This window comes from Sinohyriopsis cumingii, chromosome 7, assembly GCF_028554795.1.
Source record: "Sinohyriopsis cumingii isolate HCF-2022 chromosome 7, ASM2855479v2, whole genome shotgun sequence".
NCBI lineage: Eukaryota > Metazoa > Mollusca > Bivalvia > Unionida > Unionidae > Sinohyriopsis > Sinohyriopsis cumingii.
The window spans coordinates 24,315,884-24,335,440 of record NC_142967.1 but is presented as its reverse complement, the minus strand read 5'-3'; the positions used below and the strand labels follow the sequence as shown (position 1 = coordinate 24,335,440).

At 35.0% G+C, this 19,557-nt stretch overlaps 1 protein-coding gene across 1 annotated transcript in view; it reads left to right on the top strand.

Moving 5' to 3' along the window:
• The window catches only part of LOC149794900 (spermine oxidase-like), a 58,939-nt gene that overhangs the window by 13,467 nt on the left and 25,915 nt on the right, over positions 1 to 19,557 (top strand). Inside the window, exons 3-4 of the mRNA XM_089964537.1 lie at positions 2,488 to 2,617; positions 8,995 to 9,112. Of these exons, the coding sequence (XP_089820663.1) occupies positions 2,488 to 2,617; positions 8,995 to 9,112 (248 nt within the window). The remainder of the gene's footprint in view (positions 1 to 2,487; positions 2,618 to 8,994; positions 9,113 to 19,557) is intronic.

Below are 19,557 nucleotides of genomic sequence, written 5' to 3'. Positions count from 1 at the left end.
TAATGCTTAGCCTGTTGTTATTTCCACAGTCCCTTCTCACTTATGTTATGTCCCACAAGTAGGCTGTTTCCTGTAAAAAGAGGATGGCTACTGCACAAATGACCTATAATGCACGGAGCAGGTCTATTTTTCTTTTTTGAGTTCTGGACTTCCTAGACTTTTCTTTCTAATGGGAGGATGGAAATGTTCTTCTGTGGATAAGAGTAAGATCTTTCCCAGGGCGTGACAGACCCCCTCCCCCCTCTGCAGACTTTAAGCTTGGCATTTTTAATAGTGCTGAGGCATTTGGGGTAGTAAAGTTGCTACTGCTGCAGCTAGCCTTGTAAGGATTGACACCTACAACGTTGCTGTCATGAATGCTGGACAAAAATGGTTTCTGCATCCATTATTTACCTCTTGTGGCATGCAGGTAAGAGTATTGAGCCTTCTCAACATCCCTGAGCCGGGGGGGGGGGGGGGGGGCGGGGGCACAGAAAGGTAAAGGTAGACCGTTACTCATTTTTCCAAACCAGGTAGGTAAGTTCTTGGATCGTTGGTTTTATTTATGGGCCAGTGACACACTTGACTTACTGTATTAATGCAAAACTAGCAGTGCTGCAGTATTGACTTGTCAAATCTCAGTATTTTATTGCACATATTTAAGAAGCCCTTAAACTTGACAGAAATGATCATGGCTTGAATAGCTTTCAAATGATACCAATCCATCATCAAATGCAGCTGCCATTACTGAAAATAGAAAAAACTCCTACTGAAAAGAATTTGGTTAAATTTTACAGAAAACCACCTGGCGTAGAGGGCTTCAGCATTTTGTAAAGTGGTGCCAATCGGCAATCAAGTATGGCCACTATAGCAAAAAAATAATTAAAAAGATCACTGAACATAACCTGACTTTCCAAAACCAGTTTAACATAGAGTTTCAATTTTTGTGAGAGAAATGAAGATGTTCAGTGTATCAAGTTTTAAACTAAGGTCATTACTTGATCAGATTAGATGGAACTGTCTCCTATATTAACATATCAGTAGTGTTTCCATTTATGGCTCCCTCTATAACTGTAAGGAATTGCACAATTGTACTTCGAAGTTGATGGACCACTGTTCTGCAGTATAGTGTCCAAGTACATTATTAGTTCGCCTAGTGCATAACACTAGCTTTCTCTGGTTGAATGGGGAGTTAGACATGGTCATCTTGCATATATTTGGACTATTGATGGGGAAAGGGTAAACAGATCTGACTTTTGCAAATTGTTAGTGTTGGTTGTCTGTGCAAGATCAGTTTTATCTTTCATAAAGCGTTTTATACTTTATGTAATGACACATATTTTAACATTATCATTTAAATTCTTTAGAATTTCATCGTACAGATAATGCACAATAGTCTAGAGTTCAAACTGTGAGTAGATTGAGGAGCACACAAATTGAAAATTGTTAAAATTGATAAGTAGTGACTGAAAATCAGTAGCAGTTTTAAATTGTTTCCCAAAACCACATTTCAAGTTGAATTATGCTTTTTTTTAAGCTCCCCCCACCCCAGATGTGCTTCTACTAACCTAGTCAACCTCGTATTTATCAACTTACCCTGCATTTTTAAAAAAAAATAACAATAGTTACACATGCTGTGAATACAATGTGCAGGAATTTAAGCCAGATTTGATTTGTTCCAGGCATAGAACCGTTCTTAAGACTTCTTAACATATCACTATCACTTCTTCTGAATGGACAGTCTTTACATGTTTTTATGAAACAACTTATTTCTAGTTGGTTTTAATGGTGTAATTTTCCAGTATGTCTGCCTCATTGGGCATCCTGAGAATCTTAATAGTATTTTGTCTGAATGAATTGTTTTATCAGCTTGGAATTTTTTACTGCAACAAGTCATTTTACGATGTTGGTTGGGAATGAAAATGGTGGAGAGCCAACATCTACATCTGCCATAATGGTCATCTTGAAAAACTTGTCACTGCTGTTTCTAGAGGACTGGTCGTATCGACATAGTGCTTTCACCAAAAGACTTCTTTTAATGTTTAAGTTGAAGTTCGTACTAAATAGAAATGGTGCCGATCTAATATCGAATGTAGCACCCATGTTTTGAATCTTATTTTGTTACTCCTACAAATTGGAAATTTACAATAACTTGGGGTTTCCATCAGAAGACTTCTTGCTCTATATTGGCCTTGGATGAAAATGGTGACAAGCTAACAAACAGTATGTCTGTCAATGCAGCCAAGTTGAATTTGTGGAAGAATCAGTTTCAAAGCTAAGCAGATACAAGGGAGAATTGGTCGTATTTTGATATCCTGGAAATCTTTGAAGTCAATAGTGTCAGTCCTATTGAGGGACTTTTGTTAAATAATTGTTTGCAAGTCCCTTTGAGGTACAGTTTGCAGATACAGAAATCAAACTCAAAATGTTTGTTTACCTTAAAATCTAGTTTGTATTTTCATGTTAACTCTCTTAGAATAAATGCTATATCCCATTTAATGTTTTCAGGATGGGTTTGTGGTAAGGAAGCACTTTTCATGGAGTCCCTTTCTGAAGAAGAGATTGGAGAAGACTGCGTCAATATTCTTAGAAAATTTCTGAAAAAGCCAGACATTTCAGCTCCAAAGAAAGTCATTAGGTAAGTTCATTGTTAAAGCTGGGGAATGCCCCCAATGAAAGCAAACAAACCAAATGAGTAACACATGCCTCTATGTTACTTAAGTCCTTATTCTGGATGTCATCAGGGGATACAAAATCAAGATAGGACTATAACATAAAAAGGTCACAAGTTTATTTTATGCTTTGGGTTTTATGTTACTGGTGTGCAATAGTCCATTTGAAGTGTGTGTAAAACCAAGTAAAAGTCACTGACCTGCCAGATTGCATTAACCAGGTTCCTGGCATGTATGGACTTTATAAATGGTTTTACATTTTGTGATTTGCATGCTGCTATGTTGTTCATACTTGTACTGTTTTATACACATTTACCTAAACAAACTGAGCTATTAGTTTAAATTCAAAAGGTAGACAAACATTTGGTTTTAGTGATAGTGTAGTGAGAGCGGTACCAGCTGTTGAACACGATATAAAGGGGTGGGGGTGGGCAGTGTAATTCTGGACAATACTATTTTTATTTAGCTGTTTGAAAGCCTGAAATTTCATTATAAAAATTCCTAGGCATTCCCTGCAATGCAATTTGAATAGTTAGTCCCTAAATTATGTTGGTGCTGATGGTTTATCTGTGACTGGGCAAGGGCAAAAACTAAGGAGTGATTTTGAAAGGACAAATGTGTCTGAATACAAGATTCATAAATTACACAAGAATACAGTATGAAAATCAAAATGTTCCTTTTTGAGGGCATTGATCCAGTCATCAAAGTGGGCAGTACCAACAGTGTTTTCCTTGACTCGTACGTATGCATCAGAGATTGCCAAGTTTTGTAATTGTCCCATCCCATCCCAGAATAGCACCCAGTATCTAAATTGGAAAAGAAAACTTTAGGGGGAAAACAGGTTTGGGAGTATTTGGATAAAAACTACTTGGCTAAATTGGGTATTTGAAATAGTATATTAACAAATTGTGACCTGTTGGTGACACTAATGTGAATGCAGAATTTAATCTAGGCTATATATATTTTGTGCCAATGGTGCAAAATAAATTTAATGAAGGCTAAACTTGGATAACAAAGATGCATCTGTATTATGCAGTGTTGAAATCAGTACAAAGTTTGCATATCTCCTGCACCTGCCATGATGCTGGTTGTGAATTCAGCTCTGCACTTATGTCATGCAGTGTGAGTGTTTTAGACAAACTGCTGGGGCTTTATCTTGGCTGCTTACACTTCTGCATGTTAATGACTTTATTATCAACGTCATGAAAAATGATAACCAGCCTCACCAGTGCAGACATTTATCTTTACAAGATATTCACCAAACATGCCTCCCCATTTTCTTTCTTATTTTGGTGACTGGGGTGGGGCGGAAGAACTCCACCCTTAGATAAAATCCTAGGAGCATTTCTGTGAACCCTGTGAGTGGTATGTACATTATGTATATTATATTTAATTTTATTGTCTATTTGTAAGTTTTAATTTTTTTATTTCATTACATGTTAAAGTAATATAATTTTGTTTACTGGAATTTGCTTTTTTCCAGACCGTTTAGTCGTAAACACCTAATGCTGATCTAGTTCTTGACCTTGATTCAAAAATAGTACCAGTTCATGTAAACAAATTTTTTAAAAGAATTCTTGATGTGTGATTGGGTAGAAAAAAAATCAGGTCCAAAAAATACATCTGTCTACCTTTCTATAATACCACCCACTTTATTGTATCATTACATGACCTTGACGCAACAGAGCTCGGCAGTATGCTACTACCTGCTGCCACTTAAAACACTTCATCAGGGGTTAATGTGTTAAGTGCTCATACAGGATTCTTGGACAAAGACATTTAAATTTTATTCGGAATTCAAACACCAGAATATTATTTTTTGTCAATTTTTCATTGGGACTCTAACTAAAATTCATCGAGTTTTTCCTGTTGTGTTAATCCAGGAAAGATGAGGCATATATATATATATATATATATATAATTCAGTTGATAAAGGCTGAGTAACTCTGATTTTGGCTTTGGCTAATGGAACCATTATGCCAAGAGGAAAGATCCTCTCTATCGACGACTTCCATTCTAGCTTCATACCTGTCAGCCCTCACGATTTTACTGTGAATTTCAGGGCTTGAGATAGCGATTCACGGATTTAGGCCGCATGGCAGACCCCCCCCCCCCATCTCAATCTGCTTAATTCATGAATAAAATCCATTTTATCCCATTAATGCAAGTCAAAATAGCAGCAGTGGTCACTCATACCCATAACAGTCCTGTATTGCTAGTCATGATTGTTAGTAAAATTGATTCACTTATTGTTTGCCCTGTAGCAAGCATTGGAAAGTTTATAATCTGTATTTGGAACTAGTTTTTCAAATACTCGTGAAGAAAACTAGGGCCCAACTGAGTTTTGTTTAAGTGGCACATGTACATGCTCATAGCAACAATTTAAAAAAAAAACACCAAATGAAGACAGCTTTTTTGAGTGTATGAACATTTTTGATATTGAAATATTAGCATTTATCATATTTTCCTGCACATGCGCAGACACCACTGATTTTTACTCTTTTGACATTTCATTGTATTGATTAATACCATTTCATAATAAGCTTCCGAGACTGAAACAAAGCTGGATGCCAATCAAGGTTAATTAAGATTGATGCTCCAGCCCAAATCTACGTGCGTCAAAGAGATATACAAGTAAAATATTCCTGTGTCAAAAATGGGTCATATTTAAAATCCATGTGCCAAAACCCGATATAAGTTTTATTTAAGGATACAAGGGACAGTTTTATGCACAAATTTATCTAAATAGATATAAATGGTCACCTGCAGATAATAAGAGACCACTCCAGTGGCTTATGTGGTTAGAGTCCACTTCAGATGCGGGAGGTCACAGGTTCGAACCCTGGTTGAATCTACCAAAATGGTACTAATTGTTGCCCTGCTTGGTGCTAATTAATAAGAAGTTAGTGTTAGGACTGGTCTGCCAGGTGTCAGAATAATGGGAAAGGCATGATCCTCCAGTGCTAGATATCACTATCAATTACCACACTGCAAACATCATAGCGATATGACTGAAATATTTGTAATGCTTTGTTAAAAATCCAATTCACACAGACACACACACACAGAGATAATAATGGCAAGAATGTGTTCCTCGCCACACTCCCAATTACTTAAGATCAACATGTGAAATAACAGATAAAATATCACTTACTAGAAGTTAAAATAATGTAATTGCATCATCCTTCCTGCACTCAGCACCTGTGACCAGATAAAGCATATAGCAGGTGTTAGGAGCCACTATACATGAATAAATTACTAAATTTTTACTTTGAACACATTTCCCTAGCTGATATTGCTGGTCATTTGATTTAAGATAAGAGCCAAGGATCCCATAACATATGGACCTGAGTTTTGTTATGAATGATAGAAATGTGTAAAAAGCAGGAACAATGGATGCTAAAAACAACTGGACACAAGCCTTAAGTTTGAAAAAAAAGCAGTAGCCTGGCTAAAAAGAAGTAATTTAATAAAGAATTGCTACCAAGCTACTAATTTCCTCAGATCACTGATACAACCCATTGACATTCTAAGCAATCATTGTAATACAAGTGTCAACAACCCTTGGCTTGCAAAAATGAATTCAGGTTTTCTGAGCCATGTGAAAGGGCCAATAAATAAAAACTGCTACCTAAGATGAAATGTTTTGTTTAGGGAATCCAGATTTAACGATAGAGAAAATAAAATTATATGGATTTGATGATAATGTTTGGGTATTTACCAGTGTGTACATTTTACCTTCTCACTCGCAAAGTTAAAGTCCAAGTTCTACCCAATTACACACATAGTTGGCATAAAAAATGTACTAAATCAACCACAAAGTTAAATGAGTGATTAGGTATAATTTACACTTTGAAAAATACCCACCGATGGTTCTTTAATCATATAATAAATGGGGACACACAACTTGCAATGCGTCTTGTAAAGGACTCAGCTGGAGATGCAATTGTTCATTCATTAGAGATGTTCAAAATGTAATTATATTGACAGTTATTCATTCATTTATTAGCTTCTTAGGACATACTCATCCTATTGACACAAAACTTTCACAACCCATTGACAATCATTAATTAGCTTCTTACAATCTTGACAAAGAACATTGTTAATGCATTCTGTTGACAATGAAGTTTTTGTTTATCCTTGGAATTAAATAATTGGAGATCATTACCATTATGGTAGAATATAACTGTTTTGTATTGTTTTTGTAATGAACCAGATATTGCAGTACTCATTCATTTTACAGCAGACATTCTAATGCAATATTCTAGACTGTAGTTTCTCAAGAGTGTCTCAAATTTATGTGAAGGTCAGGTTCAGTAGAGACTTGTTACCTTTTTTATATGTTATGTTAAATAAGGAAATACACTTGAATTGTAAAGACAGGTAGAGTGGTAATGTTTACTTTCTTCTCTATGGTTTCCTTTGTCATTGGTAAGCTGTATGTACTGTACTAGGAAAGTGGTACATACAACAAATGGGCAGCTTCAAGCTATTTACATTAATCATAAATATCCCTAATTTTGAGTAGTTGCCAGGCAGTACAGTTTATATGAAAAATTCTTGACACTCTACTTAGGGGACAAAGCTCTTTGTCCAAGATGCACTGTGATTCATGTAGTAGGTAAATCAGTTAATGGTCATTCCTCTGTTTACTACTTGGTAAATTTTCATATAGGCATTATCAAGTTTTTCTTGTTGTTGTCCTTCCTTGGAGTCCTGAATTTTGTGTGTAGTGGGAGAAGAAAAACAAAAATTCAGTTTAAGTTTGTTCTTGCTGTGTTACAGAATGAATCAGAATTTTAAGCAGATAGTGGGGGTGGTAGGGGTTTATGGTCCATTGTGGACAAACGTTTGCAGCAAAAGTCGTTAATGCATTTAGCCAGTAAGTACATTCTCGATTTGTGACTAAATAAAATTCAAGCAGAACAGCATCACTGTTTGGTCCGATGTGGACATTTGTAAATGAACTCAAGATCCAGATGTGGACCTAGAAAATTGTGAGTGTGCTTGATTTCTTTAACACATATACAAACTCTCAGATCTTGTGAGTAAGTCACATTTGTTGAAAAATGTTCCTTCTCCCCCATCACATTCCTACAATAATTCTACTTTTCTGGGTAGAAAATACTGAAACTACAAAAGTATAAACTTGATCTGTCAACAAAAAAATGCTCACCATACTCACTTTATAACCTATTCCATGAACATAATTTGTACATTAATTTATACTAGTTTCATAAAATCCCCTTTCATCATAACCTAGCTAACAAGCTGTTTGTGATATCAAGGAAATTCCAAAAGTTTGCAAATCATGGGCCTAGACAGGGCCTAGTGTACAAAGAATAAGGAAACTAGGTAAGATAGTCAAGAGATTGTGCCATTGTTTGGTTTGTTAGATGCTTATAGTACAGCAACTCATTTAGGTTATTTAGTGGCAAGGTAACTGGAGTAAAGTACCTTGCCCAAGGATACACCATGGTAGCTAACCAAGGCTGGTCTGGTAGGATTCAACCTTGCACTCTTTCAGTCTTCAGTTAGTAACATTAACCACTGTCCCACCATGGAACTTGTTTTTGTTTGATCAAAAGATATGAAACTCTTATCTTGAAAAAGAAAAACTCGAAACTTTGGTTGGAACACCTTGATGAACATTTGGCAACTTGAGTATTTCATGGTTGGTGGTGGTGTTTTGTTATTTTGGGCTTGGCATATCATTAAATTTCTGAGGATGGCCTGTGATTTTCTTTACAAGCAGAGCATTTTTGTCCATAATAAGCAGCATTTTTATTTGCAAACTATTAAAATATTTGTTAAATTAAGTTGGTATTTTTATACAGATAGTTATTTTGGGGTCTAAATTTATTTTCTCAGAACATTCCAGCACACATATACGCACCCCATCTAAAGTTAATGATTTATCAAAAGTCAACAACTTTCTACTTTAGTCGTACAATCATGGTCATACTGAATCATCAGTGGTTGGTAATATTAAATATTTATGTTACATAGACCAGCTTGGTCGTAGCTTAATTTAATTGAATCATATAGAATCAGATAATAGCTTGTCTTCAGATTTGCTAACGAGCCCTCTTGCAAAATTTACTTATCTGTAACTTTAAAATGTTTCTCAAGATTTCCTTACGGTATATTTAACAAGAACAAATCAGACCCATTAGTTCCAGTGATCAAAATTATACGTAGTTCTTAGTGTTAAAAGGTACATTTATATTTGGTAGACATTATTTCATTTGACATGTTTCTTTTTAGTTTGAAAAAAAAACCAGACTGCAAGATTAGCTTAATTATTGATCCTTGGTTAAATATATTGAATTTTCTTTTCCAGAACCCGCTGGGGATACAATCCAAACACGCGAGGTTCTTACTGTTACATTAGAGTTGGTGCCTCTGTAGCTGATGTGGAAGCCCTAATGGAGCCTGTGTACAAGAAAGCCTCTGACAAGGTGAGTGAAACTATGGTTTAGTTTCCTTCTTTATTTGGTTTACTTTGCAAAGAACAGGAAACCATACATTTAAGTTGAAATGTCAGATAGAATTTTTATTTGGGGCTAGAAAAGTAACCTTTTATAGTGCCTTCATTTGTTACAAAAAAGCTTTAGATTTAGTAGATAGGACACCACTATGGCTAATGCATAGATTGTTGAGGAGCTCTGAGTGGAAGTTATTCTTGATATAAATCTTAAATAACAAGCCACATCTTGTGTAATGATAATTGGTAAAACCTGTGAATTTTTCCAGTCTTGGGTACTACATGTTCTGTTTGTCATTGGTCAATCCATTAGCATGTTTGTTAGCACAAGTTCTCCTACACTAACTGAATGATTGCAGTGAATCTTCAGATATTCACCCCATGGTGTAGTTGGTCCCAAATGAAAATGACGCCTATTCAACATTGACTATGGCTGCCACAGATATTGAATATGGCTTCCACGGTGATCATCTTGACAATATTGTACTCCAACTGAATGGATGGACATAAATACATGCCAACCATTGTGCTTTTGGGGTAATCATTATGCTTTCTTCACTAAATTACGCCTTATGCGTAAATGTATTTGGATTACGCATCCAACTCCCAAAAAATTTGTTTTCTCATTTTTATTAATATCCCATTAATCCCACAGATTGTGTTCTAGAAAAGACGGCTTCTGTGTAACTATGAGATAAGAGTTTGCTTGTCTGTAGACTTGCATGCCCTTTCCTAACAGTTATGTTCTATTTATAGCAGCTGCCCTATTTCCAAGAAATATGCTGGTTTCTACTTTCACCTTTTGACCTTGGTTTCTATTTATAGGCTTAGGAGAGAACTGACTGGTTTTTTTAACTTTTAATCATTGCTCGCAGATTCTTTGTTCTAATTCATATCTGGTACAGAACCAGTCTGTAGGTATTTGGCACTGAAGGTTGTCAGATTTATTCTAGTCAATGCATGTGTTAGAACAAAAATATTTTTCAAATAATTTCACAGATGAATGAGGAAAAGACAAAAAAACTGATTCAGAGATGAAAAAAATGAACTACACAATACATCGTTCCATTCTAGGGCACCTTTGTGCCCCTTTCAGGCTGTGTGGAAAGGATTTTAATATTGGTCATGGTGGTTAAACAAAGAAACCTTGAATTAGCTCATTTGACAATCTAAGGTAACTTCTTTTTTACAGCAGAACTAAATTGTGGACACATTCTATAAATGTAGAGGCATCGTCTACTGAGTTCCTAATAGAACACAGACTACCCTGGCGGTAGAAGACTACATTGGTACTTGGTTTGAATGGGTGTACCCAGTATGTGTAAGAGACAATGAAAAGGGCAGAGTCAGAGTGCTCTTCTTTTATTACCAGAATTAACAGTAGATTCCACTGGAGAAAACATTTTATTTGCTTGATCATGCTTTGAATAAATGTAAGTTGGCAGAACTGTATGGGGTTTTCAGCTGATACCGCATCAGTGATGACTAGAATTCATAAAGGAGTTGCATTCTACATTTTGAAAAATGTTTCCGTCATTGTACTTATCAGGTTGTCTGTCTTATGATGCACCATGCTGCAGGAAAGGCTGCTGATAAATTGGAAGAATTCCTGAAGTATCAAGTTGTCACTCTACCTGACAATGTACTTCATGCAGAGCTGACTTTTTTCATCTCATTTCCCAGCTAAAAGACCCAAACTGAAAGATATAAATGTTCTCCTCTTTGTCAGGTTATGAAAGGAATATTGGTTCTTTTACCATTCTAATGCTGACTGTAAGAGATTGTTCAGTATTTTTAACAAAAATAAAACTGAATTCAGATCCAGGCTCTGTAACCCAGCACTTAGTGCTCTGCTGGTGTGCAAAACATTCATAGTCTCTGCTGGTACAAAGTGTTTTGAAATGCAGTATGAGAGTCTAATGTTTTTTAAAGCTCTTAAGTGTTATATATGCAAACTTGAAGCAGTAATTGATAAAAGTCCAGAGGGATAAATAAATCATTTTGTACATATGCTTATGAAATTTTTATCATGTTATATATGGATTACTCTTTTTCTGCTCAGATTACTCTTTTTGTCCACTTGCTTTACAATTTTTCCTTGCCAAGGGTTGGCATATATGGACGTATCAGCATGTTTTTTTTTGTTTTTACTGAAATTCTTAATATGTCCTGTTGGTCCTAGATGAAAATGTTGCCAATCTCGGGTCACCACAATGGTCATCTTGAAAATCTTATCATTGCTACTTCTCCTACATGGTTATTCATGTCCTTGCATTGTCACCAAAAAAAAGACTAATTATGATATTTAGTTAGTCTTAAATGGAATTGGTCACCATAAACACATCTATTGAAAAGCTCTTTTATTGAAATTTAAGTGGGGAAAAACAACTATTTCCTAGATACAATCTTGGCCCAAAAGGACAAAAACAAGTTTGTACATTTCCTATAGCATTGGTTTAAATTAGGGTAGGCAGGACATTTTTATAAAAAAAAACATTTAATATGATTTTTTTATACCATAAAGTGCTAGTGTTGGCAGTTAAAAACGGGGATGGTTGGCCGACTGGAAATATTTTGTTTTTGCCTTATCCTCAGGAGAGATGTGGTAGCACCTGTTTGATGGAACTGTGCTATGGGGAATTAGTCACAAGCATTTAACTCATTAACCCCTGGAGGTTTTTTGTCATTTTCACCCGAAATACAAATAGGAAACATTTTGGGCCTATTCTGAATACATCCTAATACATACTCTTCAAAGAGAATTCCTGTTAACCTAATGCGTAGTTGTGTCATTGGCTATTTCGCTCGTGCATGAGCAGAAAGATAAAGTTGGAGTTAATTTTTTTTTTTTTTTGCTTAATGGAACCATCATTTTTGTATTGATATAGAGAACAAACTTTATTCCAAATGTACATCTTGTCCTACTTTTTTGCAAAAGTTCACCTGTCTGTGTTAAGTTCAGACCAGTCTGCCTTAGATCTGAGGCCAAAAGGTCTAAAATCTGAACACATAATTGGAATCGGACCACGACTTTTGGGTAAGAAAAAGTCTGGTCCAGAAAATTTGGGCTACATCGGTCTCACTCAGATACCTCTAGCTCTTCATGCTGACTTCCTGCACTATGTTTGACCTGGCTTATAAACAATCCTAGTGGGTTTCAGAGAGAGCATTCTCTGAAGACCTTTTCTAGAACTAGACTTCTGGTCTGATTGTGTTTACTATTAGGTGCAGACCCTTTATCTAATTCAAATCTACATATCAAAATGCACAAAATTAAATTATGTAATCCAAAAAAAACGTCATATCTACTCTCCATACCCACTCTTTCTCACTGATACTGTATGTTAGAATTTCCTAAGTAGAAAATTAATTGTAAACTTTATCCTTATGAGTAAATTAATTCAAAATTAAAGTATAACTACCTAACTCAATTTTATGCACTTTATACCAACCAAAAGAGATCAGATTTCCCTACAACTGGTCACTAATTTTAATGTTTAAGTATTGAGGCAAACTTGCTATAATTGATTTTAATTAGCTTTACAAATACATAAACCAACCATCATACTGACTTTGTTTCAGTTTCTCAGCTAGCACTGTAACTTTACACCACTGCATTTCAGTTGCTGCTGATCATATGGTATTCACCCAGAATCAAAGCCTCAAAATTTCAGTGACTAAAAGGGCTACTCCTCTATCATAGACATTAAGTTTATAATGAGAGAATTTAGAAAATTTATACACAGATAAATCTTCTTCTTAAACAAAAAGATACAATAGCACCTGAATTAACTAAATTTATCCCTATAATACAAACCGCTCTTGTGGTTGGAGCGTCCGCCTCAGATGCGGGAGGTCGTGGGTTTGATCCCCAGTCGAGTCATACAAAAGACTTACAAAAATGGTACTAACGGCTGCCTCACTTTTCACTCAGAATTAAGAGGTTAGTGTTAGGACTGGATGGCCTGGTGTCAGGATACTGTGACTGGGTGGGACAACATGCTACATGCTAGACATCACTATTAACTGCACACTGCAAACATCGTAGTGATATGATTGAAAAATTGTTAAAGCTACTTTAAAAAATTAAAATCACACGCACACCCTATAATACAGAATCGAGCAAATGCAACTAAATAGCACTCAACTAATTCCTGGTGGAATACAATATTGTGTGCTTCGGAGTTCAATCCTGGGACCAATCTCACATTAATGACCTGCCACTGTATACAGCAGACACTGATATATACATGCAACATTCCACACATGGGGTCAGGATGGTAAAATAATGGAAGAACTGTCCCAGCTTGATCTTAAAGATATCAGTAAATGGTATCCTAGACAATGGAATGTATGTAAATACCAAGAAGACCACTGCAATACTAGTATGATCATCAAACAGATTACCCCTTTCAAAACCCATTTGATTGTCTGTAAATGATGAATGTATATCTAATGTAATATGATACAAGCTCTTGGGAGTAGATGTTAATGATAAAAATGGAATCACCATATAGAACATGCGTGTAACATTATAGCCTTCAAACATACACTGTTGCAAGGAGTGAAGAAATATCACCAACAAATGCAAGAAAACTATTCTATGCAACTTTCATACTATCTGTTTTAGGATACTGTTACACAGTATGGTGTTCATGCACACAAAAATTAATCATAAAATTAAACTTGCAGCTTCAGTTATATTAGATGTTGTTCCAATAACACCAGCTCTTTGTGTTTAAGATATTAAGCTACCTTTCACATCATAAATTATCTTGGATTATAAAGCCCTTCCTCATTGAACAACTTTTGTCCTTGATGATTTCCTTGAACAAATCAGCAAAACTGTCTCTGTGTACTTCAAACCTGTGTTTAAAATTCCAAAAGAAAGAACTAAACTAACTAAATATATGTGTCCTTTGGCAGTATATTTGTAATATTCATCATTAAGCAACAGAAACGACCATTTTGTAAATGATAAAAAAAACCGTTTAAATTTGAAATATATTGTCATGACCAAATGCCTTCGAAATTTCTCTGGATATCTTATTGACACAAACTAACGATGTACCAGCAGAGTGGAATAGTACCATGTTATTTACCAGCAGAAAAAATAGTGGTAAACTGGCTCAAAACCACATTGTTGAAATAGGAAACCTGCTTGCCTCATTGCCATGCTTCAGTCATGTAGTATTTTGATAAGCAACTCACTGAAATAATGCCTTAACTACTTAACTAAAGGGTGGTGGTGGTGACAAATTCAAGTACCAAAGTTCATCACTGCTACTCTGGTACAGCAGGATTTTTATTTTTATTGCTCCAATGGCAGAAAACATGCTCAGGATTGAATCTTAATGTCCTGACTTTATTGGCAATATTACGTCTTTCTAGGTATAATGTGGAAAATGGGCCAATGAACCTAATAGCACAGTAGTCATGAGGTAAAATACCCTTTTGCAAAAATGTCTTAATGGAGGATGTCATAACATCAAAACTCATAATGGAAAGATAACAGTTTGGCATGTTTCACAACAAAGAAACTTTAAAATACAACTTTAATGGCCTCTAATTTATTATCTGTATACTTAGTTTAAATCTAGCCTAAAAATAATCAAATGAATAGGAGCTTTTCAGTGGAAAAGCCCAAAATGACGCCAAGCAAAATGTGTATGAAACTGAGCCAGATGTCATTGACATTATATTTATGAAGATTTAATGAGTTTGTATTAAATTTAGGGCAGACATCTGACCGTGAACAAATACACAGCCTGAGTGTTGTGTATGTGCAAAACCTCTTCATTACAGATGTCAAAATTTTAGGAAAGTTCTATTGGATACTTGATTGAAGAGAAATTGTATTAAATGTGAATCTGAACTGTTTTGTTGAATTTACACATGCCATACCCCAACAGAGGTACAAGCATAATTATTACTAATTTGAGTGGCCAGAAAATCGTACTGTATATACTTGCTTATAAGCGAAATAATTTAGGGAAAAATAGAGGCCTGGAAGAAGGGAGGGGTCGGCTTATGTGCGGGCCAAAGTTTAAACATGAAAGTTTTTAAGATTTTGTTTTTGACTACCTTAATGGCTTCAAATCGTTGGACATAAAAACAAATTGTCTGTGTCCTAAGATGTATATGCTTGTGAAAAAAATACATTCTTGTTGTCCCAACACTAACTAAACTTATAAACTACAGTGGAACCCCGCTGTAACGAGATAATTGGGGTCCACAAAATTGGGTCGCGTTAATGTGGGGTTTTACATTATTTTACTTTTTTCAGAGAACAACTCACTGTATTCATGCCTAATGAATATGGTATCAACACCGTTTACTATTGTGCCATCGTGGCATTTGGTTCATCTATAATGCATGTAATTCCAGTGAAAAATGGCACACAGACTTACAATATTAAATATTTTTTCCCAAATCATTGTGTCTGAATTCAACATTTAATATATAGCATGAACAGAGTATCAACACAGTTTACTTGCCGTCTGATACGTACTGTCGGGGCTTGAAATTAATCATAAAATATCTAATTCCATTGTAAAAATTGCATACATATGTAAACTGTTCAATACATTTTTCACACATCATTGTGTGTCTGGATTCAGTGGGAAAAATTAACAGCAAAATTAGGTTAAGAAAGACGAAGCACATGTATGGTTCATTACGTTCCTGGGTCTATGAACGGTGTCAGTACAAATTTGATACTGCTAAAGTTTTCTCATATGCATTTCCATGTACATTTATCCTTTGCAAATTTCCAATAATTAACGCTTGTACGCCTATTCGTTTGAACGACTACAACAAGAATAATTACCAATCAACACATGCTTTCAGCGTGCAGAGAACGTTTGCTTCAGATTTTGTGAATAAAGTAAGAAATGTATGAAAACTACTATACTAATCATTGTGCAAAGTGCAGAGAATGACTTGCGTTTGTGAACTAGCTTTCCCATACCGGTAAAATATTTTTTAAAAAAAATAAATAGGAGATTAATAACTTTTGTGTTTTGGCAGGTGAAAAAGTCCTAATTTTCCAAACAGTGGAAAGCTGGATGTTTTGGGGTCTCTTCTGTTAATAATTGAAGGATCTGCATTTTGTTTTCTGACAGCATTACAGGCCAGTTCATCATTAAAACCATGAACCTGGCTTGGGTTCAGAGGGAATTTTGACCAGCAGCTATACCCGTACTTTGATGAGCAATTGCCTTTCACTCTGTATTATCAGCACGGTTTCCGTAGTTTTGTAAAACGGGGTGTAAGGTCCTTTGCATCAAAGCGAACTATAACTCGTTTTTAAAAAAAAGTACTAACATAATTTTCAAAGCATTATTTCTCAAACAGAATTGTTGTATTTTGGATTTAAAGTTTAGTGCAGTGGTGAGAATTACTCAAATCCAAGGGATGTACTTCATTCAGCAGAATGTACTTAATTAAGCGCATGTTCAAACCTACAATGTACATGCAGTTTTGCCATTATGTAAATATACACACAAGCCTACTTGCAAGCGTTGAATCAAACCCTATGGTTGTCATACTGCAATAATATTTTAATGATTTAGGTACTGTAAAATCTTGTGAGCAACCTCTGCTATGACCACTTGTTATATCTGACCTCAATCCTAATCGTGATTGGTTTTATTCTATAAATATGCATTTGACACTGCTATGAACGACCGCAATTGCAAACATGACGATAAACTCCTTAATCCAATGACCGCTTGTATGTTCTAAACAAAAACAGAAAAAGAGGCTTGCTACTGGTACCTGAAATTTTGTAGGTATGTTTCTTGTGTTTCATATTTTCTATTGTTAACCAGACTAAATGTACCTGTAGAGTATTCCAGCATTTAGCCTGCTTTCCAGCTGTAACCAACTCTTTGAATGACCCTTCATATCTCTTGAATAGAGACAGACACCACTGACCTTTATGTAATCATTTGTAACAACACTTGCTTGAATAGAACAGGTTGTTCTGATCATAAACACACATGAAAAGTACAAAGAAAAAAAGAATTAAGGCTACCCGATTGTATATAGTGTCAGATGATACAGTCCATAAACCAGGCTAATATACCTGTTGAAAATTTGCCATTGTAGTGCCCATATTAACATAGTGGTCATGTACATTTATGTCTTAGTGGTATTGCCTGAGGGTGAATAAGGTCTTTGTCTATTAAACCAGCAAGTGAGAATCATTTGAGGGATTCCACTGATAATGTTAAAGGCTTGTGATATTTGTTTCCCCCCCCCCCCCCATTTAGTGATTACTTTCCTGTCACCAAGCTGTCATCTATTCAAGTTGGTGTGAACCTGTTGCACTTTTTGTTTATATAGTTAATCCCAGTCTTCTTTGAATTAAGCCATTGACTTTTGTATCAGAGTTGATGATTGTTTCTGGCTGAGATCATTGTTTCTTTTTATTTCATTAATTGTTAGATATGCAATGCACATGTATAGATTTATCATATTTTCCCAAAGCCTAGTAAAAACTGTCTTTACGGTTGATATTACAGCTGAGCACTAATACTGTTGACACTTAGTACCTTGATAGCAATTGATTGAAGAACCACCAACTAAAATGAGCCAAGTTTTAACTCTGGAGAAAATAATTATTGTAACTGAAAGAAGTGAAAAAGAGCAGACCACTTGCAAAATAGTGGTTTAAATGTTGGTTAAACAAATTTAGGGTGTTATAAAGGAAAAGGGGTAAATCAGGATGATTTCATATGCTAATACATATACGTATGATCTTCAAATGTAAATGCAATTTCATGTTTATTGAATGATTTATATCTTTATTGCTGTAGTTTTGTTTTCAGATGAATGCATACAATATTTTAGCAAGAACTACTAATAAAAATTAGAATATATGTACAATGATTGTGGTTGTGTTTCTTTAAATTGTTCTGAAACTGGACCTTAGAAACTGGTCTTTTTGTCGGACATGATTTTTCTGTTTTAAAACACAATTCCGCTATTCTCCGGATATTTTTATTGATATAGTCTGGTGTTTTTTTTTATATCATCTCTGACCTGGATTATTTTTTAAAAAGCGTTGTTTGTCCTGTCTCATTTCACAATGACCATTGTAATGAATTCATTCTATACTTCGCACAAGACTCTCGTAAATACTGTACTATTCTGATTTGTCTAAAGTTTAAATTCATCCAGTGAATCTTCATGTAATGGAAACAGATGGCAATGGAAAGAAGCATGCTTGCAAAACATGGCGTCCCGAGTTGTTGAGAGAGACCATGAAAAGTTTAGATAAAGGTTTAAAAAATGCATGGAAAAAGGAATGGTTGGAGCGAAATGTAGATGGAAATTTAGTTGGTCAGTTTATAAGAAAACTAAAAGCTAGAGGACGATTTTGGGACCTGCAAGAAAGATCTAAATTAAGGTAATTGCTGTTGGAAGAGTTTGGAACAGCACCTACAAAAAGCTGCATAAGGAAAAATTGAAGCTCAGAAGGCATCTGGAAAAAGTGCAGTTATTTGCTATAAGAAAGATTTCTTGCGTGAGAGAACAGATGTAGCCCTCTGTCAGAATATGCATACTGCATGTTGCCAATATAAGCACCAGCTTAAAAGGATAAATGCTCTCGTTGAGAAGGAAAAGAAACTATTGCACCTTGAGCCCAAAATGTCAATGGTAACAAAAGAAAGGCTAAAGAAATCTTTGCCAAAGCCGCAAAAAGAGCTCAAGTGGAATATCAACAGGTTGTGCCCAGTTGAGAAATGACAAGGAAATGTATGGGATTATTTGTATATAGTTGATGTTTATTTTACATATTTGTTATGAAAAGAGATTAGTATAATATGTTTGCTGCAAAAATTAACAAATTATTGTGACTTGATTACAATGTGAACACTGACATGCACATGAAATAACTTAAGCATCAATAGTATTTGGGAACAAATTTATTTGACAATATATATTACATGATTATCATATTCATAAACATTTATACACATTTAAGTAAGATGTTTATTGTGTAAATGTTGTTAATGTTGCAGTCTTGTGCATGTTACAGCTACTAAGATATTGGTGACTTCATTGTGTCACATAATAATAATAATAATAATAATAATAATAATGCTTTATTTATAAAGGGTGACTTCAATTAGTCAAGGACTATTTTCCCTTGAGGCCCTCTTAAGGATAGTATAGCAATGCACATTATATGAAGAGAGCAATAATTACTGTTTATTTTAACATGTTTATTATTAAAATACTAAATTCCATTATCTGTTAGAAACACGTGCTTATGATGTCTCTTCTTGAATGCTCTAATATTGTCATCAGATCTTACATGTAGTGGAAGCTTGTTCCACAGAACTGCATATGCATAGATGAACCATTGTTGTCATGATTGCCATTTCGAGCACAGCTAAAGTGATACAT